Raw genomic sequence first — 27,458 nt, 5'->3', positions numbered from 1 at the left:
ACCTCGCAAACACGGGAGACAGCGACAAAGTATAAAAAAAAAAAATATATATATATATATATTTCTTATTCTATTCATCTATTATACTTTGTCGCCATCTCCCGCGTTAGCAAGGTAGCACAAGGAAACAACAATGACAACAAAGGCTATATTCGTTCACACTCAGTCTCTACCTGTCACATGTAATGCACCAAAACCACAGCTCCCTTTCCACATCCAGTTCCCACTACTTTCAATGGTTTACTCAAGATACTTCATATGCTCTGGTTCAATCCATTGATAGAACGTCGACCAAGGTATACCACATCATTCCAATTCATTCAATTCCTTACACGCCTTTCACCCTCCTGTATGTTCAAGCCCCGATCTCTCAAAATCGTTTTCACTCCATCCTTCCACCTCCAATTTGGTCTCCCACTTCTTCTCATTCCCTCCACCTCTGACACATATATCCTCTTTGTCAATCTTTTCTCGCTTATTCTCTCCATGTGACCAAACCATTTCAATAATCCTCTTCTCCTCTCTCAACCACACTATTTTTTATTACCACACATCTCTCTTACCCTGTCGTCATTACCTACTTGATCAAACAACCTCACACCACATATTGTCCTCAAACATTTCATTTCCAACACATTTACCATACTCCGCACAACCTTATCTATAGCCCATGCCTCGCAACCATATAACATTGTTGGAATCACTATTCCTTTACACATACCCTTTTTCCTCTCGAAGATAATGTTCTCGCCTTCCACACATTCTTCAATGCTCGTAGAACCTTCGCCTCCTCTCCCAACCTTTGACTCACTTCCACTTCCATGGTTCCATCCAATCATAAATCCACACCCATATATCTAAAAGACTTCACTTCCTCCAGTTTTTCTCTATTCAAACTTACCTCTCACGTGTTCCCCATGTGTCGTAGAAGGCAACTAAAGGGGGCAGGAGCAGGGGGCTACAAACCCTCTCCTCCTTGTATTTTAACTTTCTAAAGGGGGAAAGAGAAGGAGTCATGCAGGGAGTGCTCATCTTCCTCGAAGACTCAGATTGGGGTGTCTAAATGTGTATGGATGTAACCAAGATGAGAGAAAAGGAGAGATAAGTAGTATGTTTGAGGAAAGGAACCTAGATGTTTTGGTTCTGAGTGAAATGAAACTCAAGGGTAAAGGGGAAGAGTGGTTTGGGAATGTCTTGGGAGTAAAGGTGAGAGGACAAGAGGAAAGGAAGGAGTGTAAGATAGGGTGTAAGAAAGTAAACTCTAGATTGATATGGGTAAAACTGAAAGCGGATGGAGAGAGGTGGGTGATTATTGGTGCCTATGCACCTGGTCATGAGAAGAAAGATCATGAGAGGCAAGTGTTTTGGGGGCAGATGAGTTAGTGTGTTAGCGGCTTTGATGCACAAGACTGGGTTATAGTGATGGGTGATTTGAATGCAAAGGTGAATAATGTGGCAGTTGAGGGTATAACAGGTGTACATGGATTGTTTAGTGTTGTGAATGGAAATGGTGAATAGCTTGTAGATGTGTGTGCTGAAAAAGGACCGGTGATTGGGAATACCTGGTTTAAAAAGAGAGATATTCATTTTTTTTTTATTTTGCTTTGTCGCTGTCTCCCGCACCTGCGAGGTAGCGCAAGGAAACAGACGAAAGAAATGGCCCAACCCACCCCTACACACATGCACACACACACACGTCCGCACACACAAACATACACACCCACACATCCCAACGTACACACATACATACACACACAGACACACACATATACACACATGCACACAATTCACACTGTCTGCCCCTACTCACCCCCATCGCCACAAACGGAATAACATCCCCCTCCCCCCTCATGTGCGCGAGGCAGCGCCAGGAAAAGACAACAAAGGCCCCATTTGCTCACATTCAGAGATATTCATAAGTATACATATATAAGTAGCAGACAAGGCCAGAGATTGTTATTGGATTACATGTTAATCAATAGGCGTGTGAAAGAGAGACTTTTGGATGGTAATGTGCTGAGATGGGCACCTAGAGGGATGTCTGATCATTATCTTCTGGAGGTGAAGGTGAAGATTTGTAGAGGTTTTCAGAAAAGAAGAGAGAATGTTGGGGTGAAGAGAGTGGTGAGTGTAAGTGAGCTTGGAAAGGAGACTTGTGTGAGGAAGTACCAGGAGAGATTGAATGCAGAATGGCAAAAGGTGAGAGCAAAGGACATACAGGGAGAGGGGGAGGAATTGGAGGTATTTAGAGATGCAGCGATGGTTTGTGGAAAGGATAATTGTGACATGAGAAAGGTGGGAGGTGGGAAGACTAGAAAGGGTAGTGAGTGGTGGGATGAAGAAGTAGGACTCTTAGTGAAAGAGAGGAGAGAGGCGTTTGGATGATTTTTGCAGGGAAGTAGTACAAATGACTGGGTGATGTATAAATGAAAGTGGCAGGAGGTCAAGAGAAAGGTGCAAGAGGTGAAAAAGAGGGCAAATGGGGGTTGGGGTGAGAGAGTACCATTAAATTTTAGGGAGAATAAAAAGGTGTTTTGAAAGGAGATAAATAAAGCGCATAAGACAAGAGAACAAATGGGAACATCCGTGAAGGGGGCTGAAGAGGAGATAATAACAAGAGGTGGTGAAGTGAAAAGGAGACAGAGTGAGTATTTTGAAGGTTTGTTGAATGTGTTTGATGGTCGAGTGGCAGATATTGGGTGTTTTGGTCAAGGTGGTGTGTGAAGTGAGAGGGCATGGGAGAATGGTTTGGTAAACAGAGAAGAGGTAGTGAAAGCTTTGCGGAAGATGAAAGCTGGCAAGGCAGCGGGGTTTGGATGAAATTGAAGTGGAATTTATTACAAAGGGGGATGACTGTGTTGTTGATTGGTTTGTAAGGATATTTAATGTATGTGTGATTCATGGTGAAATGCCTCAGGATCAGCAGAATGCATGCATAGTGCCATTGTACAAAGGCACAGGGGATATAGGTGATTGCTCAAATGACAGAGGCATAACTTTGTTGAATATTCCTAGGAAATTAAATGGGAGGGTATTGATTGAGAGGGTAAAGGCATGTACAGAGCATCACATTGGGGAAGAGCAGTGTGGTCTCAGAAGTGGTAGAGGATGTGTGGATCAAGTGTTTGCTTTGAAGAATGTATGTGAGAAATACTTAGAAAAACATATAGATTTGTATGTAGCATTTATGGATCTAGAGAAGGCATATGATAGAGTTGATAGAAATGCTCTGTGAAATGTATTAAGAGCATATGATGTGGGAGGTAAGTTGCTAGAAGCATTGAAAAGTTTTTATCGAGGATGTAAGGCATGTGTACGAGTAGGAAGAGAGGAAAGTGAATGGTTCCCAGTGAATGTCGGTTTGCGGCAGGGGTGCGCGATGTCTCTATGGTTGTTTAATTTGTATATGGATGAGGTGGTTAGGGAGGTGAATGCAAGAGTTTTGCAAAGAGAGGCAAGTATGCAGTCTGCTGTGGATGAGAGGGCTTGGGAAGTGAGTCAGTTGTTGTTCGCTGATGATACAGTGCTGGTGGGTGATTCGGGAGAGAAATCGCAGAAGTTGGTGACTGAGTTTGGTTAAGTGTGTGAAAGAAGAAAGCTGAGAGTAAATGTGAATAAGAGCAAGGATATTATGTTCAGTAGGGTTTAGGGTCAAGTAAACTGGGAGGTAAGTTTGAATAGAGAAAAACTGGAGGAAGTGAAGTGTTTTAGATATCTGGGAGTGGATTTGGCATCGGATGGAATCATGAAAGCAGAAGTGAGTCATAAGATGGGGGAGGGGGTGAAGGTTCTTGGAGCATTGAAGAATGTGTGGAAGGTGAAAACATTATCTCGAAGAGCAAAAATGGGTATGTTTGAAGGAACAATGGTTCTAATGATGTTGTATGGTTGCAAGGCATGGGCTGTAGATAGGGTTGTGCGGAGAAGAGTGGATGTGTTGGAAATTCAATGATTGAGGACGATATGTGGTATGAGGTGGTTTGATTAAGTAATGAAAGGGTAAGAGAGATGTGAGGAAATAAAAAGAATGTGGTTGAGAGAGCAGAAGAGGGTGTTTTGAAATGGTTTGGTCACATGGAGAGAATGAGTGAGGAATGATTGACAGAGGATATATGAGTCAGAGGTAGAGGGAATGAGAAGTGGGAGACCAAATTGGAGGTGGAAGAATGGACCGAAGAAGATTTTGAGCAATCTGAACTGAACACATAGGAGGTTGAAAGGCGTGCAAGGAATAAGAGTGAATTGGAACAATGTGGTATACCAGGGTTGACATGCTGTCAATGGATTGAACCAGGGCATGTGAAGCGTCTTGGGTAAACCACGGGAAGCTTTGTGGGGCCTGGATGTGGAAAGGGAGCTGTGGTTTCGGTACATTAAACATGACAGCTAGATACTGAGTGTTAACAAATGTGGGCATTTTTGTCTTTTCCTAGGACTACCTCATGGAGAGAGTGTGTGTGTGTGTGTGTGTGTGTGTGTGTGTGTGTGTGTGTGTGTGTGTGTGTGTGTGTGTGTGTGTGTGGCTGGGTGGCAACGGGAATGGATGAAGGCAGCAAGTATGAATATGAATGTGTATATATGTATAAGTCTGTGTATGTATATGTATGTAGACACTGAAATGTATACGTATGTATATGTGTGTGTGTGTGGGCATTTATCTGTATACATGTGTATGTGGGTGGTTGGGCCATTCTTTTGTCTGTTTCCTTGCACTATCTCGCTAACTTGGGAGAAGGCGATTAAGTATAATAAATATGATAAAACAAATATATTGAATAAATTAAGGGACCTGATGACTCATCTACCCAGTACTGCTCTTTCCCTTATCTCTCCTTCCATATCACCACACTTACCCAGGACAGCTCTCAGATACTTAAATTCCCTAACTTCTTCCAGTTTTCCCCTATATCCATAGCACAATTCAGCAAACTTTCTTCTTTCACTCCATATGGTTTTACGAAATCTATATCTTACTCCGTTTCCTTTCAAACACTACTTCTTTACTTTTACTTACATTTACCTTCAAACTCCTAAGCTTACACACATCATATAACCACTTACAACCTTCTGCAACTCCTCTTCACTCTCCACAAACAACACAGTATCATCTGCAAACAGGCTTGCCACTAGTTCCCATATCACAGTGCCACACTCCATCTCTGCACCCCTCTTCCCTAGTTATGCTTTCATCTATCTTATCACTCCATCCATATATATATGGAGTGAGTGAGGAAAGATTGACCAAGAGGATATATGTGTCGGAAGTGGAGGGAACGAGGAGAAGTGGGAGACCAAATTGGAGGTGGAAAGATGGAGTGAAAAAGATTTTGAGTGATCGGGGCCTGAACATGCAGGAGGGTGAAAGGCGGGCAAGGAATAGAGTGAATTGGATCGATGTGGTATACCAGGGTTGACGTGCTGTCAGTGGATTGAAACAGGGCATATGAAGCGTCTGGGGTAAACCATGGAAAGTTGTGTGGGGCCTGGATGTTGAAAGGGAGCTGTGGTTTCGGGCATTATTGCATGACAGCTAGAGACTGAGTGTGAACGAATGGGGCCTTTGTTGTCTTTTCCTAGCGCTACCTCGCACACATGAGGGGGGAGGGGGATGGTATTCCATGTGTGGCGAGGTGGCAATGGGAATGAATAAAGGCAGACAGTGTGAATTGTGCATGGGTATATATGTATGTGTCTGTGTGTGTATATATATGTATACATTGAGATGTATAGGTATGTATATTTGCGTGTGTGGACGTGTATGTATATACATGTGTATGTGGGCGGGTTGGGCCATTCTTTCATCTGTTTTCTTGTGCTACCTCGCTAACGCAGGAGACAGCGACAAAGCAAAATATAAAATATAAAATAAATAAATAAATAATTGCTACATACATCATTAGCACCTTTTCCTTTGAATAAAGGAACAATAACAGCTTTCACCCAATCCTCAGACACAACCCTGTTTCCATGCTATATTATATATAAGACAAATCCACTCCATCACACTTTCTCCTCCATAGTTCAAGATTTCAGCTGTAATCCCGTCCACTCCAGGTGCCTTTCCTACCTTAAGCCTTATTATTGCCCTTCTTACCTCCCTTTTGTTATAGACTCCTGCACTTGTATCCTCTTCCTTTCCCTCTCCATAACCATGTACATAACAACTGCTGCCTTTCCTTCTCTCACATTCATCAGTTCTTCAAAATACTCTTTCCATCATCCTTTCACTTCCTCCTTTTCATTCAACAATTCCCCTTCCTTACTTCTCACATCAACATTTCCACTCTTACATCCACCTCTTTCCATTCTCACCTCCTTCCAATATAGTTTCTCATCATCCCAAACTCAAACCTTTTCACTTAACTTTCTTCCAAAATCTTCATCTACTCTTTCTTTGCTTTCCTCTAACAGCTTCTTTACATTCCCCTTACATATCTTGTATTCTTCCCTCCTCCTTTGCTGAACTTCCGCTAGTACATTCCTGTCAAGCAATCTACTGTATGCCTTTTTCTTCTCTTCGACAACATTTCTAATCTATTCTGTCCACCATACATTGCCCTTTTTATTCCTGTATCTCACTATCTTGTACCCAACTTCTGATTCTACCCTTTACCAGTATTTCTCTAAACATTGTAAATGGCTCATTCACACGACAGTATTCCTACATTCACTGCACTTCCATCTAAGCTTTCAGTTACCTTCCTTTCATACTCCTCCCTGCATTTTTCCTGATTCATATTCTTGCTTGCCAACACTTTTCCACTCCATTCTTCCTTACACCACACCTCCACTTCTCCCTGATCCTTATTCCCACAAGAACCACAATATGGTCAGAGTCTCCAAAGAATCCTGTTATGACTCTGGCATCCAGCACAGCTTTTCTCGACCTTTCGTCTACTGCTACATAGTCAATCAGAGCCTTTTGCTCTTTTCTTCCATCATTCCTCATCCATATATATCTGTAGATCATCTTGTGCTGAAAAAAGGTGTTTGCAAGGAGTAAACCTCTCCCATAATAAATATCCACAAGATAGCTTCCATTCTCATTTATTCCAAGCAATGCCCATTTACCAACTATCTCACCAATTTCATCACAAAACCCTTTATGCCCTAGATCAAACTTCAACCTTAAAGAAAGTAAACACCTACCCCTCAATTGCCAAGCAATCATCCTACCAAGACAAACACAAAAAATCACTACACCTCTTGACCTATAGTGCCAGCCTAAGGATGTGGCTCACTTTCTAAATTTAATGAGAGCCCTACAAAAGGGGATTCTGGCAAGGACTGAGAAAGTAGTAAGGAAAATGAACAATATGTACTTTCTTGATTATCATCTGATGTTACTGGACTCCACCTGTATGAAGTTAAACTGCAAATGAAGTCACCTTTAAAGAGACTGTATCACTGGGAGCACAGTCTCATCAAAGAACTTTTCACTCTAGTGGAGTCCATCATTTCCCTTCTACTGGTAATAGCTGCAAGAGCTCCTGCTATGAGGTCCTAGGGCAATTATAAATAAAATAAATATATGATCATCATACAGTTTTGATATATATAAGCTTAATTTTAACTCTATTACTCGCGATCTAATAGTTAGCAATGGGTTAACCAAGCCTTGCCTCATCTAGGTTGTTGGTAGCAAATTGCTAAGTCAAATGCAAAAAAAGAACATATATACTCCAATAATTTACATACTGTCATAAAAACTCTTCTGTATGATAGCCTGAAAAAGTGCAGGATAAAATCTGTGAGGAGTGATTGGCAAGATCTGTTGGGCTGTGTCCACGTCCTGCATAATCTTGCACGCACTGAGGAACTCCAGCCTCAGGAAATCTTGGCTGCCCACCCTAACGTAGTGGTCTGCATCATCCTCATTCACATATATCTGTGGAGTAAACCATGCAAATTGAAAATGGGATTTTCCTCCCATAATCCTATTGTCCTAGTCTGATATACTACTCCTCAAAAACTGTGCCCCAGTTCAGTTCTGTGTGTCAAATACTATGATCACAAACAGACTAAATCAAACAAAAGTGAGCTGGAAGACTTCTTGCTATATTCTGCCTTCACTAACTCCATTTCTAATTACACACGAGTTATAAATCAGATGCTTTCATTGTTAATCCATATCAATTTTGCTTAAGTAAAACAGTAACATATGTAAATGCATTTTTGTTCTTTACTCTTCATACTTCTGTGACTGAAAAAGTGAAACATATATTTTCATATACACCACCACTATACAACACTTCCATTTCATCTGATTACAAATTTTTCCCATGACATTATTTGGAGTATCTCTAGTCTTGCTCTCACTGAATCAATTCCTCTTTTCTGCAGTCTACCTACCCTCCTTGTACAATTAACACTTTCAGTGTCAGTGTCCTCAACTGAAGTAAGTGCAATAGGGAGCTGCTGTCCTTGACTGAAACATTTGCTTTCCTACCATGAGCTGAATTCTGTAAATACGGCTGGCCAAAGATGGCAACTCAAATAAAGCACAAGTCATTGGAGCTGCCTATAGGTTTCAGTGATCTGCTACTGACGATGGTGCGGGCTTGTGAACCTTTTATGGAGATTCACAGCAGCTATGTGCCCACTACCATCCATATGACCAATGTTTATCCCTTGCTACCCTTTCTTAGGATTAGTTCATCCAGTAAGTAATGTTTTCCAACTACAAATGCTTACATCCTAATTCCTATGAAAGAGACAGTGGTTTTGATAGTTTTTCTTCATTAATCATAAAAATAGAAAAGTTATAGTGTTAGCGAACAAAACTTGTAGTCCGAGGATTACCCAATCCACCAGATAATGTGTTTTTCTAAACTAGAAATGGTTACATCTTAGTCCTAGATATAGAAACAAAAAAATCTTATATTTTTTGGTACATCTTTTCATAAACTGGATTTTTTTTCTTTTTTGCATTTGTGTAAGAACAAATAACACGTGGCAACCAAAAGGTTTAATAGTACAACTTTGTGTCTTCTTGACCAACCTATCATCCACTCTACATGTCAGAATTACAAAACTACTTTAAATCCAAAGTGAAGGTAAGATAAAAAGTTATATATTATATTTATTATTCTATTTATCATACTTGATCCCCATTTCCCGTATCAGCGAGGTAGCACCAGAAAACAGACGAAGAATGGCCCATCCACTCATGTACATATATATGTATATATATATCTCTCCTGGTACTTCATCACACAAGTCTCCTTTCCAAGCTCACTTACCCTCACCACTCTCTTCACCCCAACATTCTCTTGTCTTTACTGAAAACCTATACAAATCTTCATCTTCGCCTCCACAAGATAGTGATCAGACATCCCTCCAGTTGCACCTCTCAGCACATTAACATCCAAAAGTCTCTCTAATATATGCCTCTCAATCAACACGTAATCCAATAATGCCCTCTGGCCATCTCTCCTCCTCACATATGTATACATTTGAATACCTGTCTTTTTAAACCAGGTATTCCCAATCACCAGTCCTTTTTCAGCACACAAATCCACAACCTCTTCACCATTTCCATTTACAACACTGAACACTCTATGTACACAAATTATACCCTCAACTGCCACATTACTCACCTTTGCATTCAAATCATCCATCACTATAATCTGGATTTGTGCATCAAAGCTGCTAACACACTCACTCAGCTGCTCCCAAAACACTTGCCTCTCATGATCTTTCTTCTCATGCCCAGATGCACAGGCATGAATATTCACCCATCTCTCTCCCTCCACTTTCAGTTTAACACATATCAATCTAGAGTTTACTTTCTTACACTCAATCACATATTCCTACAACTCTTGCTTCAGTAGCAGTGCTACTCCCTCCTTTGCTCTTGTCCTCTCACCGACCCTTGACGTTACTCCCAAGACGTTCCCAAACCACTCTTTCCCTTTACCCTTGAGCTTTGTTTCACTCAGAGCCAAAACATCTAGGTTTCTTTCCTCAAAAGTACTACCTATCTCTCCATTTTTCTCATCTTGGTTACATCCACACATATTTAGACACCCCAATCTAAGCTTTTGAGGAGGAGGAGCACTCCCGCATGACTACTTCTTTTGTTTCCCCTTTTAAAAATTCAAATAAAAGGAGGGGGTGAGTTTCCAGTCCCAGCTCCCGCCCCCTTTAGTCGCCTTCTATGACAAGCAGGGAATACGTGGGAAGTATTCTTTCTCCCCTATCCCAGATATCCCTGGGGATAGAGGAGGATTGGAGCACAGAATGGCAAAAGGTGAGAGCAAATGATGTAAGGGGTGTGGGGGAGCAATGGGATGTGTTTAGGGAAGCAGGGATGACTTGCACAAAAGATGCATTTGGCATGAGAAAGGTGGAAGGTGGGCAGATTAGAGAGGGCAGTGAATGGTGTGATGAAGAAGTAAGATTGTTAGTGAAAGAGAAGAGAGATGCATTTGGATGATTTTTGCATGAAAGTAGTGCAAATGACTGAGAGATGTATAAAAGAAAGCAGAAGGAGGTCAAGAGAAAGGTGCAAGAGGTGAAAAAGTGGGCAAATGAGAGTTGGGGTGAGAGAGTATCATCAAATTTTAGAGAGAATAAAAAGATGTTTTGGAAGGAGGTTTATTAAATAAAGTGCGTAAGATAAGAGAACAAATGGGAACATCATTGAATGGGGAAATGGGGAGGTAATTACAAGTAGTGATGAAGTGAGAAGGAGATGGAATGATTATTTTGAAGGTTTGTTGAATGTGTTTGATGACAGAGTGGCAGATATAGGGTGTTTTGGTCAGGGTGGTATGCGAAGTGAAAGGGTCAGAAAGAATGGTTTGGTAAACAGAGAATGGGTAGTGAAAGCTTTGTGGAAAATGAAAGCCAGAAAGGCAGCGGGTTTGGATGGTATTGCAGTAGACTTTATAAAAAACGGGGTGACTGTGTTGTTGACTGATTGGTAAGGAAATTCAATGTATGTATTGATCATGGGGAAGTGCCTGAGGATTGGTGGAATGCATGCATAGTGCCATTGTACAAAGGCAAAGGGGAGTGTTCAAATTACAGGGGCATAAGTTTGTTGAGTATTCCTGGGAAATCATATGGGATGGTATTGATTGAGAGGATGAAGACAGGCATGTACAGAGCTTCAGACTGGGGAAGAGCAGTGTGGTTTCAGAAGTGGTAGAGGATATGTGGATCAGGTGTTTGCTTTGAAGAATGTATGTGAGAAATACTTAGAAAAACAAATGGATTTGTATGTAGCATTGATGGAGAAAGCATATAATAGGGTGGATAGAAATGCTTTGTGGAAGGTTTTAAGAGTGTATGGTGTGGGAGGTAAGTTGCTAGAAGCAGTGAAAAGTTTTTATCGAGGATGTAAGGCATGTGTATGAGTAGGAAGAGAGGAAAATGATTTTGTTCCCAGTGAATGTCAGTTTGTGGCAAGGGTGCATGATGTCTCCATGGTTGTTTAATTTGTCTATGGATGGGGTGGTTAGGGAGGTGAATGCAAGAGTTTTGGAGAGAGTTGCAAGCATGAAGTTTGTTCTGGATGAAAGGGCTTGGGAAAAGAGTTGGTTGTTGTAAGCTGATGATATAGCGCTAGTGGCTGATTCAGGTGAGAAACTGCAGTCGGTGACTGAGTTTGGTAGTGTGTGAAAGAAGAAAGTTGAGAGTAATTGTAAATTAGAGCAAGATTATTAGGTTCAGTAGGGTTGAGGGATAAATTAATTGTGGGAGGTAAGAGTGAATGGAGAAAAACTAGAGGAAGTGGAGTGCTTTAAGTATCTAGGAATGGATATAGCAACGGATGGAACCAAGGGAGCGGAAGGGAGTCACAAAGTGGGGGAAGGAGTGAAGGTTCTAGAAGCACTGAAGAATGTGTGGGAGGTGAGAACATTATCTTGGAGAGCAAAAATGGGTATGTTTGAAGGAATAGTGGTTCCAACAATGTTAGAGGGTTGAAAGGCATGGGATATGCATAAGGTTGTGCAGAGGAGGGTGTATGTGTTGGAAATTAAATGTTTGAGGACAATATGTGGTGTGAGGTGGTTTGATTAAGTAATGAAAGGGTAAGAGAGATGTATGGAAATAAATGGAATGTGGTTGAGAAAGCAGAAGAGAGTGTGTTGAAATGGTTTGGACACATACAGAGAATGATTGAGGAAAGATTGACAAAGAGGATATATGTGTCAGGAGGGAACGAGGGGACTTGGGAGACCAAACTGGAGGTGGAAGGATAGAATGAAAGATTTTGAGCAATCCAGGCCTGAACATACAGGAGGGTGAAAGGCGTGCAAGGAATAAGAGTGAATTGGAATGGTGGTATACCAGGGTCGGTACATATCGGTACATATCAACATATACAGATATACATACATACACATACACACATATACATATACACATATATACACATACATATTCATGTTTGCATTCATCCATCCCTGGCACTACACTGCCCCACAGGAAACAGTATTGCTACCCCTTGCTTCAGCAAGGTAGCGCCAGGAAAAAATGACAAAAAAGGCCACATTCGTTCACACTCAATCTCTAGCTGTCATGTGCAATGCAACAAAACCACAGCTCCCTATCCCCATCCAGGCCTCACAGACCATTTCATGTTTACTCAGAATACTTCACATGCCCTGGTTCAGCCCATTAACAGCACATCCACCCCAGTATATCACATCATTCCAATTCACTCTATTCCTATAATCCCCTCACCCTCCTGTATGTTCAGGCCCCAATCACTCAAAATACTTTTCACTCCATCCTTCCACCTCCAATTTGTTCTCCCGCTTCCCCTTGTTCCCTCCACCTCTCACATATACATCCTCTTTGTCAACCTTTCCTCACTCATTCTCTCCCGATGGCCAAACCATTTCAACACACCCTCTTCTGCTTTCTCAACCACAGTCTTTTTATTTCCACACATCTCTCATAGCCTTTCATTACTTAATCAAACCACCTCATATCCTTTCATTACTTAATCAAACCACCTCTCATATCCTTTCATTACTTAATCAAACCGCCGCATATTGTCCACAAATATTTCACTTCCGACACATCTATCCTCTTCTGTACAAACTTATCTATAGCCCATGCCTCACAACCACATAACATTGCTGGAACTACTGTTCCTTCAAAAATACCTATTTTTGCTCCGAGATAACATTCTCTCCTTCTGCATATTCTTCATCGCTCCCAGGCCCTTCACACCCTCCCCCACCCTGTGACTCAATTCTGCTTCCATGGTTCCACCTGCTGCTAAGCCACTCCCATTTATCTAAAACACTTCACTTCAATTTTTCTCCATTCAAACTTAAGAACAGAGGACTGGGCCTTTGAGGGAATATCCTCACCTGGCCCCCTTCTCTGTTCCCTCTTTTGGAAAATTAAAAAATAACGAGAGGGGAGGATTTCCAGCCCCTCCCCCCGCTCCCTCCCCTTTTAGTCGCCTTCTACAACACGCAGGGAATACATGGGAAGTATTCTTTCTCCCCTATCCCCAGGGAGACAGCAACAAAGTATAATAAAATAATAATATATATATATATATATATATATATATATATATATATATATATATATATATATATATATATATATATTTTTTTTTTTTTTGCTTTGTCGCTGTCTCCCGCGTTTGCGAGGTAGCGCAAGGAAACAGACGAAAGAAATGGCCCAACCCACCCCCATACACATGTATATACATACGTCCACATACGCAAATATACATACCTATACAGCTTTCCATGGTTTACCCCAGACGCCTCACACGCCCTGATCCAACCCACCGACAGCACGTCAACCCCGGTATACCACATCGCTCCAATTCACTCTATTCCTTGCCCTCCTTTCACCCTCCTGCATGTTCAGGCCCCGATCACACAAAATCTTTTTCACTCCATCTTTCCACCTCCAATTTGGTCTCCCTCTTCTCCTCGTTCCCTCCACCTCCGACACATATATCCTCTTGGTCAATCTTTCCTCACTCATTCTCTCCATGTGCCCAAACCATTTCAAAACACCCTCTTCTGCTCTCTCAACCACGCTCTTTTTATTTCCACACATCTCTCTTACCCTTACGTTACTTACTCGATCAAACCACCTCACACTACACATTGTCCTCAAACATCTCATTTCCAGCACATCCATCCTCCTGCGCACAACTCTATCCATAGCCCACGCCTCGCAACCATACAACATTGTTGGAACCACTATTCCTTCAAACATACCCATTTTTGCTTTCCGAGATAATGTTCTCGACTTCCACACATTCTTCAAGGCTCCCAGAATTTTCGCCTCCTCCCCCACCCTATGATCCACTTCTTTTTTCTTCATACATTTGCAATTTCCCATGTTTGCAAGGTAGCGCTAGGAAACAAACGAAGAATGGCCCATCCACTCATATACACATATATATGCATAAACACCCAAACATGTACATATGCATACATATACATTTCAACATAAACATACACAGACATACATACACATGCCTGTACATATCCACACTTGCTTGCCCTCATCCATTCTTGGCAACACGCTGCCCTAAAGGAAACAGCATCAACAAACCTTCAAAATGCTCACTTCATCTCCTAACTTCATCACTACATGTTATTACTTCCCCCTTGCCCCCTTCACCAATGATCCCATTTGTTCTCTTGTCTTTCACACAATATTCACTTCTTTCCAAAATATCTTTTTATTCTCCCTAAAGTTTAATGATACTCTCTCACCCCAGCTTTAATGTGCCCTCTTTTCAACCCTTGCACCTTCCTCTTGACCTCTTGCTGCTTTCTTTTATAAATCTCCCAGTCATTTGCACTCCTTCCTTTTAAGTATCATCCAAACACCTTTTTCTCTTTCACTAACAACTTTACTTCTTCATCCCACCACTCATTACCCTTTCTAATCTGCACACCTCCCAACTTTCTCATGCCACATGCATCTTTTGCACGTGCCATCATTGCTTCCCTAAATACATCCCATTCCTCACCCACTCCCCTCACATCATTTGCTTTTACCTTTTCCCATTCTGCACTCAATAATCTCTCCTGGCACTTCCTCACACAAGTCTCTTTTCCAAGTTCACTTACTTTCACCATTCTCTTCTCCCCAACTTTCTCTCTTTTTTGAAACCTCTACAACTCTTTACCTTTGCATCCTCAAGATAGTGATCAGACATCCCTCCAGCTGCCCCTCTCAGCACTTTAACATTCAAAAGTCTCTCATTTACACGCCTATCAATTAACACATAATCCAATAATGCCTTTTGACCATCTCTCCTATTCACATATGTATACTTATATGAATCTCTCTTTTTAATCCAGATATTTCCAATCACCAGTCTTTTTTCAGCACACAACTCCACAAGCTCTTCATCATTTCCATTCACAACAATAAATACCCCATGTACACCAATTATACCCTCAACTGCCACATTACTCACCTTTGCATTTATATCACCTACCATTATACCCAGTTTCTTGCATCAAAGCTGCTGACACACTCACTCAGTTGCTCCCAAAACACTTGCCTCTCATGATCTTTCTTCTCATGACCTGGTGGATAAGCACCGATAATCACCTGTCTCTCTCCATCCACTTTCCATATATATATTTTCTTTTTTTTTTTATACTTTGTCGCTGTCTCCCGCGTTTGCGAGGTAGCGCAAGGAAAAAGACGAAAGAAATGGCCCAACCCCCCCCATACACATGTACATACACACGTCCACACACGCAAATATACATACCTACACAGCTTTCCATGGTTTACCCCAGACGCTTCACATGCCTTGATTCAATCCACTGACAGCACGTCAACCCCTGTATACCACATCGCTCCAATTCACTCTATTCCTTGCCCTCCTTTCACCCTCCTGCATGTTCAGGCCCCGATCACACAAAATCTTTTTCACTCCATCTTTCCACCTCCAATTTGGTCTCCCTCTTCTCCTCGTTCCCTCCACCTCTGACACATATATCCTCTTGGTCAATCTTTCCTCACTCATTCTCTCCATGTGCCCAAACCATTTCAAAACACCCTCTTCTGCTCTCTCAACCACACTCTTTTTATTTCCACACATCTCTCTTACCCTTACGTTACTTACTCGATCAAACCACCTCACACCACACATTGTCCTCAGACATCTCATTTCCAGCACATCCATCCTCCTGCGCACAACTCTATCCATAGCCCATGCCTCGCAACCATACAACATTGTTGGAACCACTATTCCTTCAAACATACCCATTTTTGCTTTCCGAGATAATGTTCTTGACTGCCATACATTCTTCAAGGCTCCCAGAATTTTCGCCCCCTCCCCCACCCTATGATCCACTTCCACTTCCATGGTTCCATCTCTCCTATTCACATATATATATATATATATATATATATATATATATATATACATATATATATATATATATATATATATATATATATATATATATATATATATATATATATATATATATATATCCCTGGGGATAGGGGAGAAAGAATACTTCCCACGTATTCCCTGTGTGTCATAGAAGGCGACTAAAAGGGGAGGGAGCGGGGGGCTGGAAATCCTCCCCTCTCAATTTTTTTTAATTTTCCAAAAGAAGGAACAGAGAAGGGGGCCAGGTGAGGATATTCCCTCAGTGGCCCAGTTCTCTGTTCTTAACGCTACCTCGCTAACGCGGGAAATGGCAAATAGTTTGAAAAAAAAAAATATATATATATATATATATATATATGCTAGCCGTACGGCTAGCATTGGGTCAAGGCCACGATTACACAGACAAGCTTCCAGGAGACGCTGTCCTCCTCGGAGGCTTGAATGGGCCCATGCAAGGGGAACTTGGGTAGCCTGTGTAGCTGCTCTATCCCATCCTAAATACAGATAAATCAAAGCTTGATGTGCTGTAACGAACATTTCCTGGGGATAGGGGAGAAAGAATACTTCCCACGTATTCCCTGCGTGTCGTAGAAGGCGACTAAAAGGAAAGGGAGCGGGGGGCTGGAAATCCTCCCCTCTCGTTTTTTTTTTTTTTTTTTTTTTTTTTCCAAAAGAAGGAACAGAGAAGAGGTCCAGGTGAGGATATTCCCTCAAAGGCCCAGTCCTCTGTTCTTAACGCTACCTCGCTATCGCGGGAAACAGCGAATAGTATGAAAAAAAAAAAAAAAATATATATATATATATATATATGTAAGGCATGTGTACGTGTAGGAAGAGAGGAAAGTGATTGGTTCTCAGTGAATGTAGGTTTGCGGCAGGGGTGTGTGATGTCTCCATGGTTGTTTAATTTGTTTATGGATGGGGTTGTTAGGGAGGTAAATGCAAGAGTTTTGGAAAGAGGGGCAAGTATGAAGTCTGTTGGGGATGAGAGAGCTTGGGAAGTGAGTCAGTTGTTGTTCGCTGATGATACAGCGCTGGTGGCGGATTCATGTGAGAAACTGCAGAAGCTGGTGACGGAGTTTGGTAAAGTGTGTGGAAGAAGAAAGTTAAGAGTAAATGTGAATAAGAGCAAGGTTATTAGGTACAGTAGGGTTGAGGGTCAAGTCAATTGGGAGGTGAGTTTGAATGGTGAAAAACTGGAGGAAGTGAAGTGTTTTAGATATCTGGGAGTGGATCTGTCAGCGGATGGAACCATGGAAGCGGAAGTGGATCATAGGGTGGGGGAGGGGGCGAAAATTTTGGGAGCCTTGAAAAATGTGTGGAAGTCGAGAACATTATCCCGGAAAGCAAAAATGGGTATGTTTGAAGGAATAGTAGTTCCAACAATGTTGTATGGTTGCGAGGCGTGGGCTATGGATAGAGTTGTGCGCAGGAGGATGGATGTGCTGGAAATGAGATGTTTGAGGACAATGTGTGGTGTGAGGTGGTTTGATCGAGTAAGTAACGTAAGGGTAAGAGAGATGTGTGGAAATAAAAAGAGCGTGGTTGAGAGAGCAGAAGAGGGTGTTTTGAAATGGTTTGGGCACATGGACAGAATGAGTGAGGAAAGATTGACCAAGAGGATATATGTGTCGGAGGTGGAGGGAACGAGGAGAAGAGGGAGACCAAATTGGAGGTGGAAAGATGGAGTGAAAAGGATTTTGTGTGATCGGGGCCTGAACATGCAGGAGGGTGAAAGGAGGGCAAGGAATAGAGTGAATTGGAGCGATGTGGTATACAGGGGTTGACGTGCTGTCAGTGGATTGAATCATGGCATGTGAAGCGTCCGGGGTAAACCCTGGAAAGCTGCGTAGGTATGTATATTTGCGTGTGTGGACGTGTGTATTTACATGTGTATGGGGGGGGATTGGGCCATTTCTTTCGTCTGTTTCCTTGCGCTACCTCGCAAACACGGGAGACAGCGACGAGGTATAAAAAAAAAATATATATATATCTTTTCTTTCTTTCAAACTATTCGCCATTTCCCGCATTAGCGAGGTAGCGTTAAGAACAGAGAACTGGGCCTTTGAGGGAATATCCTCACCTGACCCCTTTCTCTGTTCCTTCTTTTGGAAAATTAAAAAAAATAATGAGAGGGGAGGATTTCCAGCCCCCCGCTCCCTTCCCTTTTAGTCGCCTTCTACGACACGCAGGGAATACGTGGGAAGTATTCTTTCTCCCCTATCCCCAGGGATAATATATATATATATATATATATATATATATATATATATATATATATATTATCCCTGGGGATAGGGGAGAAAGAATACTTCCCACGTATTCCCTGCGTGTCGTAGAAGGCGACTAAAAGGGAAGGGAGCGGGGGGCTGGAAATCCTCCCCTCTCATTATTTTTTTTAATTTTCCAAAAGAAGGAACAGAGAAAGGGGTCAGGTGAGGATATTCCCTCAAAGGCCCAGTTCTCTGTTCTTAACGCTACCTCGCTAATGCGGGAAATGGCGAATAGTTTGAAAGAAAGAAAAGATATATATATATTTTTTTTTTATACCTCGTCGCTGTCTCCCGTGTTTGCGAGGTAGCGCAAGGAAACAGACGAAAGAAATGGCCCAATCCCCCCCCATACACATGTAAATACACACGTCCACACACGCAAATATACATACCTACGCAGCTTTCCAGGGTTTACCCCGGACGCTTCACATGCCATGATTCAATCCACTGACAGCACGTCAACCCCTGTATACCACATCGCTCCAATTCACTCTATTCCTTGCCCTCCTTTCACCCTCCTGCATGTTCAGGCCCCGATCACACAAAATCCTTTTCACTCCATCTTTCCACCTCCAATTTGGTCTCCCTCTTCTCCTCGTTCCCTCCACCTCCGACACATATATCCTCTTGGTCAATCTTTCCTCACTCATTCTGTCCATGTGCCCAAACCATTTCAAAACACCCTCTTCTGCTCTCTCAACCACGCTCTTTTTATTTCCACACATCTCTCTTACCCTTACGTTACTTACTCGATCAAACCACCTCACACCACACATTGTCCTCAAACATCTCATTTCCAGCACATCCATCCTCCTGCGCACAACTCTATCCATAGCCCACGCCTCGCAACCATACAACATTGTTGGAACCACTATTCCTTCAAACATACCCATTTTTGCTTTCCGGGATAATGTTCTCGACTCCCACACATTTTTCAAGGCTCCCAAAATTTTCGCCCCCTCCCCCACCCTATGATCCACTTCCGCTTCCATGGTTCCATCCGCTGACAGATCCACTCCCAGATATCTAAAACACTTCACTTCCTCCAGTTTTTCTCCATTCAAACTCACCTCCCAATTGACTTGACCCTCAACCCTACTGTACCTAATAACCTTGCTCTTATTCACATTTACTCTTAACTTTCTTCTTCCACACACTTTACCAAACTCCGTCACCAGCTTCTGCAGTTTCTCACATGAATCCGCCACCAGCGCTGTATATATATATATATATATATATATATATATATATATATATATATATATATATATATATATATAATTTATTTATTTTGCTTTGTTGCTGTCTCCCGTGTTAGTGAGGTAGCACAAGGTAACAGACGAAAGAATGGCCCAACCCACCCACACATACATGTATATACATAAACATCCACACATAGCACATATCCATACCTATACATCTCAACATATACATATATATATATATACACACAGACATATACATATATACACATGTACATAATTCATTCTGTCTGCCTTTATTGATTCCCATCGCCACCCCGCCACACATGGAATAACATCCCGCTCCCCCTCATATGTGCGAGGTAGCACTAGGAAAAGACAACAAAGGCCCCATTCGTTCACACTCAGTCTCTAGCTGTCATGTAATAATGCACCGAAACCACAGCACCCTTTCCACATCCAGGCCCCACAAAACTTTCCATGGTTTACCCAAGACACTTCACATGCCCTGGTTCAATCCATTGACAGCACATCCACCCCAGTATACCACATCGTTCCAATTCACTCTATTCCTTCCAAGCCTTTCACCCTCCTGCAAGTTCAGGCCCCGATCACTCAAAATCTTTTTCACTCCATCTTTCCACCTCCAATTTGGTCTCCCACTTCTCCTCATTCCCTCCACCTCTGACACATATATCCTCTTTGTCAATCGTTCCTCACTCATTCTCTCCATGTGACCAAACCATTTCAAAACACCCTCTTCTGCTCTCTCAACCACACTCTTTTTATTTCCACACATCTCTCTTACCGTTACATTACTTACTCGATCAAACCACCTCACACCACATATTGTCCTCAAACATCTTATTTCCAGCACATCCACCCTCTTACGCACAACTCTATCCATAGCCCACGCCTCGCAACCATACAACATTGTTGGAACTACTATTCCTTCAAACGTACCCATTTTTGCTTTCCGAGATAATGTTCTCGACTTCCACACATTCTTCAAGGCTCCTAGAATTTTCGCCCCCTCCCTACCCTATGATTCACTTCTGCTTCCATGGCTCCATCCACTGCCAAATCCACTCCCAGATATCTAAAACACTTCACTTCCTCCAGTTTTTCTCCATTCAAACTTACCTCCCAGTTTACTTGACCCTCAACTCTTACTCTTATTCACATTTACTCTCAACCTTCTTCTTTCACACACTTTACCAAACTCAGTCAATAGCTTCTGCAGTTTCTCACATGAATCAGCAAACAAAAACTGACTCACTTCCCAAGCTCTCTCATCCACAACAGACTTCGTACTTGCCCCTCTCTCTAAAACTCTTGCATTCACCTCCCTAACAACCCCATCCATAAACAGATTAAACAACCATGGAGACATCACACACCCCTGCCGCAAACCTACATTCATGGAGAACCAATCACTTTCCTCTCTTCCTACACGTACACATGCCTTACATCCTTGATAAAAACTTTTCACTGCTTCTAACAACCTGCCTCCCACACCATATATTCTTAATACCTTCCACAGAGCATCTTTATCAACTCTATCATATGCCTTCTCCAGATCCATAAATGCTACATACATATCCATTTGCTTTTCTAAGTATTTCTCACATACACTACATACAAATCCATTTGCTTTTCTAAGTATTTCTCACATACATTCTTCAAAGCAAACACCTGATCCACACATCCTCTACCACTTCTCAAACCACACTGCTCTTCCCCAATCTGATGCTCTGTACATGCCTTCACCCTCTCAATCAATACCCTCCCATATAATTTACCAGGAATACTCAGCAAACTTATACCTCTGTAATTTAAGCACTCACTCTTATCCCTTTGCCTTTGTACAATGGCACTATGCAAGCATTCCGCCAATCCACAGGCACCTCACCATGAGTCATACATACATTATATAACCTTACCAACCAGTCAACAATACAGTCACCCACTTTTTTAATAAATTCCACTGCAATACCATCCAAACCCGCTGCCTTGCCGGCTTTCATCTTCTGCAAAGCTTTTACTACCTCTTCTCTGTTTACCAGATCATCTTCCCTAACCCTCTCACTTTGCGCACCACCTCGACCAAAACACCCTATATCTGCCACTCTATCATCAAACACATTCAACAAACCTTTAAAATACTCACTCCATCTCCTTCTCACATCACCACTACTTGTTATAACCTCCCCATTAGCCCCCCTTTTCTTTTTATATTATTCGCCATTTCCAGCGTTCGTGAGGTAGCGTTAAGAACAGACGACTGAGCCTTAGAGAAATATCCTCACTTGGCCCCCTCCTCTGTTCCTTCATTAGGAAAACTAAAAGCGAGAGGGGAGGATTTCCAGCCTCCCGCTCCCATATGTATATATATATATATTTACTTATATTTTTTATTTCGCTTTGTCACTGTCTCCCGTGTTAGCGAGGTAGCGCAAGGAAACAGATGAAAGAATGGCCCAACCCACCCACATACACATGTATATACATACATGTCCACACACAGCACATATACATACCTATACATCTCAACGTATACATATATATACACACACAGACATATACATATATACACGTACATAATTCATACTGTCTGCCTTTATTCATTCCCATCGCCACCCCGCCACACATGGAATAACAACACCCTCCCCCCTCATGTGTGCGAGGTAGCACTAGGAAAAGACAACAAAGGCCCCATTCGTTCACACTCAGTCTCTAGCTGTCATGTAATAATGCACCGAAACCACAGCTCCCTTTCCACATCCAGGCCCCATACAACTTTCCATGGTTTACCCTAGACAGCTTCACATGCCCTGGTTCAATCCACTGACAGCACGTCGACCCCAGTATACCACATTGTTCCAATTCACTCTATTCCTTGCACGCCTTTCACCCTCCTGCATGTTCAGGCCCCGATCACTCAAAATCTTTTTCACTCCATCTTTCCACCTCCAATTTGGTCTCCCACTTCTCGTTCCCTCCACCTCTGACGCATATATCCTCTTTGTCAATCTTTCCCCACTCATTCTCTCTATGTGACCAAACCATTTCAAAACACCTTCTTCTGCTCTCTCAACCACACTTTTTTTATTACCACACATCTCTCTTACCCTTTCATTACTTACTCGATCAAACCACCTCACACCACATATTGTCCTCAAACATCTCATTTCCAGCACATCCACCCTCCTCTGCACAACTCTATCAATAGCCCACGCCTCGCAACCATATAACATTGTTGGAACCACTATTCCTTCAAACATACCCATTTTTGCTCTCCGAGATAAGGTTCTTGACACATTCTCCAATGCTCCTAGAACTTTTGCCCCCTCCTCCACCCTATGATTCACTTCCGTTTCCAGATCCATAAATGCTACATACAACTCCATTTACTTTTCTAAGTATCTCTCACATACATTTTTCAAAGCAAACACCTGGTCCACACATCCTCTACCACTTTTCAAACCACACTGCTCTTCCCCAATCTGATGCTCTGTACATGCCTTCACCCTCTCAATCAATACCCTCCCATGTAATTTACCAGGAATACTCAACAAATTTATACCTCTGTAATTTGAGCACTCACTCTTTTCCCCTTTGCCTTTGTACAATGGCACTATGCAAGCATTCCGCCAATCCTCAGGCACCTCACCAGAGTCATACATACATTGAATAACCTTACCAACCAGTCAACAAGTCACCCCCTTTTTTAATAAATTCCACTGCAATACCATCCAAACCCGCTGCCTTGCCGGCTTTCATCTTCCGCAAAGCTTTTACTACCTCTTCTCTGTTTACCAAATCATTCTCCCTAACCCTCTCACTTTGCACACCACCTTGACCAAAACACCCTATATCTGCAACTCTTATCATCAAACACATTCAACAAACCTTCAAAATACTCACTCTATCTCTCTCTCACATCACCACTACTTGTTATCACCTCCCCATTAGCCCCCTTCACTGATGTTCCCATTTGTTCCCTTGTCTTATGCACTTTATTTACCTCCTTCCAAAACATCTTTTTATTCTCCCCAGAATTTAATGATACTCTCTCACCCCAACTCTCATTTGCTCTCTTTTTTGCCTCTTGCACCTTTCTCTTGACCTCCTGTCTCTTTTTTTTATACATCTCCCAGTCATTTCCATTATTTCCCTGCAAAAATCGTCCAAATAATCATACTACTTCATCCCACCACTCACTACCCTTTCTAATCTGCCCACCTCCCAAACTTCTCATGCCACAAGCATCTTTTGCACAAGCCAACACTGCTTCCCTAAATACATCCCATTCCTCCCCCACTCCCCTTGCGTCCTTTGTTCTCACCTTTTTCCATTCTGTACCCAGTCTCTCCTGGTACTTCCTCACATAAGTCTCCTTTCCAAGCTCACTTACTCTCACCACTCTCTTCACCCCAACATTCTCTCTTCTTTTCTGAAAACCTCTACAAATCTTCACCTTCGCCTCCACAAGATAATGATCAGGCATCCCTCCAGTTGCACCTCTCAGCACATTAACATCCAAAAGTTGATAGAGTTGATAGAGATGCTCTGTGGAAGGTATTAATAATATATGGTGTGGGAGGCAAGTTGCTAGAAGTAGTGAAAAGTTATTATCGAGGATCTAAGGCATGTGTGCATGTAGGAAGAAGGGAAAGTGATTGGTTCTCAGTGAATGTAGGTTTGCGGCAGGGATGTGTGATGTCTCCATGGTTGTTTAATTTGTTTATGGATGGGGTTGTTAGGCAGGTGAATGTAAGAGTTTAGGAGAGAGGGGCAAGTATGCAGTCTGTTGGGGATGAGAGGGCTTGGAAAGTGAGTCAGTTGCTGTTCACTGATGATACAGCGCTGGTGGCTGATTCGGGTGAGAAATTGCAGAAGCTGGTGACTGAGTTTAGTAAAGTGTTTGAAAGAAGAAAGCTGAGAGTAAATGTGAATAAGAGCAAAGGTCATTAGGTTCAGCAGGGTTTAGGGACAAGTTAATTGAGAGGTAAGTTTGAATGGAGAAAAATGGAGGAAGAGAAGTGTTTTAGATATCTGGGAGTGGATTTAGCAGCAGATGGAACCATGGAAGCGGAAGTGAGTCAAAGGGTGGGATAGGGGTCGAAGTTTCTGGGAGTGATAGAGAATGTGTGGAAGGAAAGAATGTTATCTCGGAGAGCAAAAATGGGTATGATTGAAGGAATAGTGGTTCCAACAATGTTATGTGGTGGCGAGGCATGGGCTACAGATAGGGTTGTGCAGAGGAGGGTGGATGTGTTGGAAATGAGATGTTTGAGGACAATATGTGGTGTGAGGTGGTTTGATCAAGTTAGCAATGAAAGGGGAAAAGAAATGCGTGGTAATAAAAAGAGTGTGGTTGAGAGAGCAGAAGAGGGTGTTTTGAAATGGTTTTGTCACATGGAGAGAATGAGTGAGGAAAGACTGACAAAGAGGATATATGTGTCAGAGGTGGAGGGAACGAGGAGAAGTGGGAGACCAAACTGGAGGTGGAAAGATGGAGTGAAAAAGGTTTTGAGTGATCGGGGCCTGAACATGCAGGAGGGTGAAAGGCATGCAAGGAATAGAGTGAACTGGAACGATGTGGTATACCAGGGTCGACGTGCTGTCAATGGATTGAACCAGGGCATGTGAAGGGTAAGAGAGATGTGTGGTAATAAAAAGAGTGTGGTTGAGAGGGCAGAAGAGGGTGCTTTGAAATGGTTTGGTCACATGGAAAGAATAAAGCAGGAAAAATTGACAAAGAAGATATAGGTGTCAGCGGAAGAGGAACAAGGAGAAGTGGGAGACCAAATTGGAGGTGGAAGGATGGAGTGAAAAAGATTTTGAGCAATTGGGGCCTAAACATACAGGAGGGTGAAAGGTGTGCAAGGAATAGAATGAATTGGAATGATGTGGTATACCGGGGTCAACATGCTGTCAATGGATTGAACCAGGCATGTGAAGCATCTGGAGTAAACCATGGAAAGTTTTGTGGGGCCTACATGTGGAAAGGGAACTCTGTTTTCGGTACATTACACATGACAGCTAGAGACTGAGTGTGAACGAATGTGGCCTTTGTTGTCTTTTCCTAGCAATATCTTGCGCGTGCAAGGATGGAAGGGGATGACATTTCATGTGTAGCAGGGAGGTGGCAGGAATGGATGAAGGCAGCAAGTATGAATATGTACATGTGTACATGTCTGTATATGTATGTATACATTGAAATGTATAAGTATGTATATGTGTCTGTGTGGGCATTTATGTACACACATCTGTATGTGGGTTGGTTGGGCAATTCTTTTGTCTGTTTTCTTGCGCTACCTTGCTAATGCTGGAGACAGCGACTAAGTATAATAATAATAAATATGATATATAGATGTATATATGAAAGATAGATGATGTGTGGATCAGTTGTTTGCTTTGAAGAATGTGTGTGAGAAATACTTAGAAAAACAAATGGATTTATATGTAGCATTTATGGATCTGGAGAAGGCATATGATAGGGTTGATAAGGATGCTTTGTGGAAGGTCTTAAGAGTGCATGGGGTGGGAGGTAAGCCACTAGAAGCGGTAAAAGTTTTTTTTACCAAGTATGTAAGGCATGTTTGCTTGTAAGAAGAGAGGAAAGTGACTGGCTCCCAGTGAAGGTCAGTCTGCAGCAGAGGTGTGCAATGTCTCCATGGTTGTTTAATTTGTTTATGGATGGGGTGGTTAGGAAGGTAAATGCAAAAGTTTTGGAGAGAGGGGAGAGTATGAAATCTGTTGGGGATGAGAGGGCCTGGGAAGTGAGTCAGTTGTCGTTTGCTGATGATAAGCAATGTTGGCTGACTTGAGTGAGAAACTGCAGAATTTGGTGACTGAGTTTGGAAGAGTGTGTGAGAGGAGAAAGTTGAGAGTAGAGATGCGAATAAGAGCAAAGTTATTAGATTCAGTAGAGTTCAGGGACAAGTTAATTTTGATTAAGTTTGAATAGAAAAAAATCAGAAAGTGAAGTGTTTTAGATATCTGGGAGTGGACTTAGCAGCGGATGGAACCATGGAAGTGGAACAGGGGATGGGGGTGAAGGTTCTGGGAGTGATAAAGAATGTGTGGAAGGAAAGAGCGTTATCTCTAAGTGCAAAAATGGGTATCTTTGAAGGAGTAGTAGTTCCAACAATGTTATATGGTTGTGAGACATGGGCTGTACATAGGTTTGTACATAGGAGAGTGGATGTGTTGAAAATGAAATGTTTGAGGACAATATGTGGTGTGAGGTTGTTTGATCACATAAGTAATGAAAGACTAAGGGAGAGATGCATGGAAATAAAGAGTGTGGTTGAGAGAGTAGAAGAGGGTATGTTGAAATGGTTTGGTCCCATGGAGAGAATGAGTGAGGATAGATTGGCAAAGAGGATATATGTGTCAGAAGTAGAGGGAACATGGAGAAGCGGGAGACCAAATTGGAGGTGGAAGGCTACAGTGAAAAAGATTTTGAGCAATAGGGGCCTGAACATACAGGAGGGTGAGAGGCATGCAAGGAATAGAGTGAATTGGAATGATGTGGCATACTGGGGTCAACATGATGTCAACAGACTGAACCAGGGCATGCGAAATATCTAGGGTAAACCATGGGAAGGT

At 42.2% G+C, this 27,458-nt stretch overlaps 1 protein-coding gene across 6 annotated transcripts in view; it reads right to left on the bottom strand.

Annotated features, from left to right (window-relative positions):
* The window catches only part of LOC139761678 (uncharacterized), a 293,203-nt gene that overhangs the window by 133,918 nt on the left and 131,827 nt on the right, over window positions 1–27,458 (bottom strand). For all 6 annotated transcript variants that reach the window (XM_071686006.1, XM_071686007.1, XM_071686009.1 and 3 more), the window contains exon 3: window positions 7,699–7,888. In XM_071686006.1, the coding sequence (XP_071542107.1) occupies window positions 7,699–7,888 (190 nt within the window). The remainder of the gene's footprint in view (window positions 1–7,698; window positions 7,889–27,458) is intronic.

Source organism: Panulirus ornatus, chromosome 41, assembly GCF_036320965.1.
Source record: "Panulirus ornatus isolate Po-2019 chromosome 41, ASM3632096v1, whole genome shotgun sequence".
Classification (NCBI taxonomy): domain Eukaryota; kingdom Metazoa; phylum Arthropoda; class Malacostraca; order Decapoda; family Palinuridae; genus Panulirus; species Panulirus ornatus.
The sequence above is the reverse complement of the archived record's forward strand: the minus strand, read 5'-3'. Positions and strand labels throughout refer to the sequence as shown.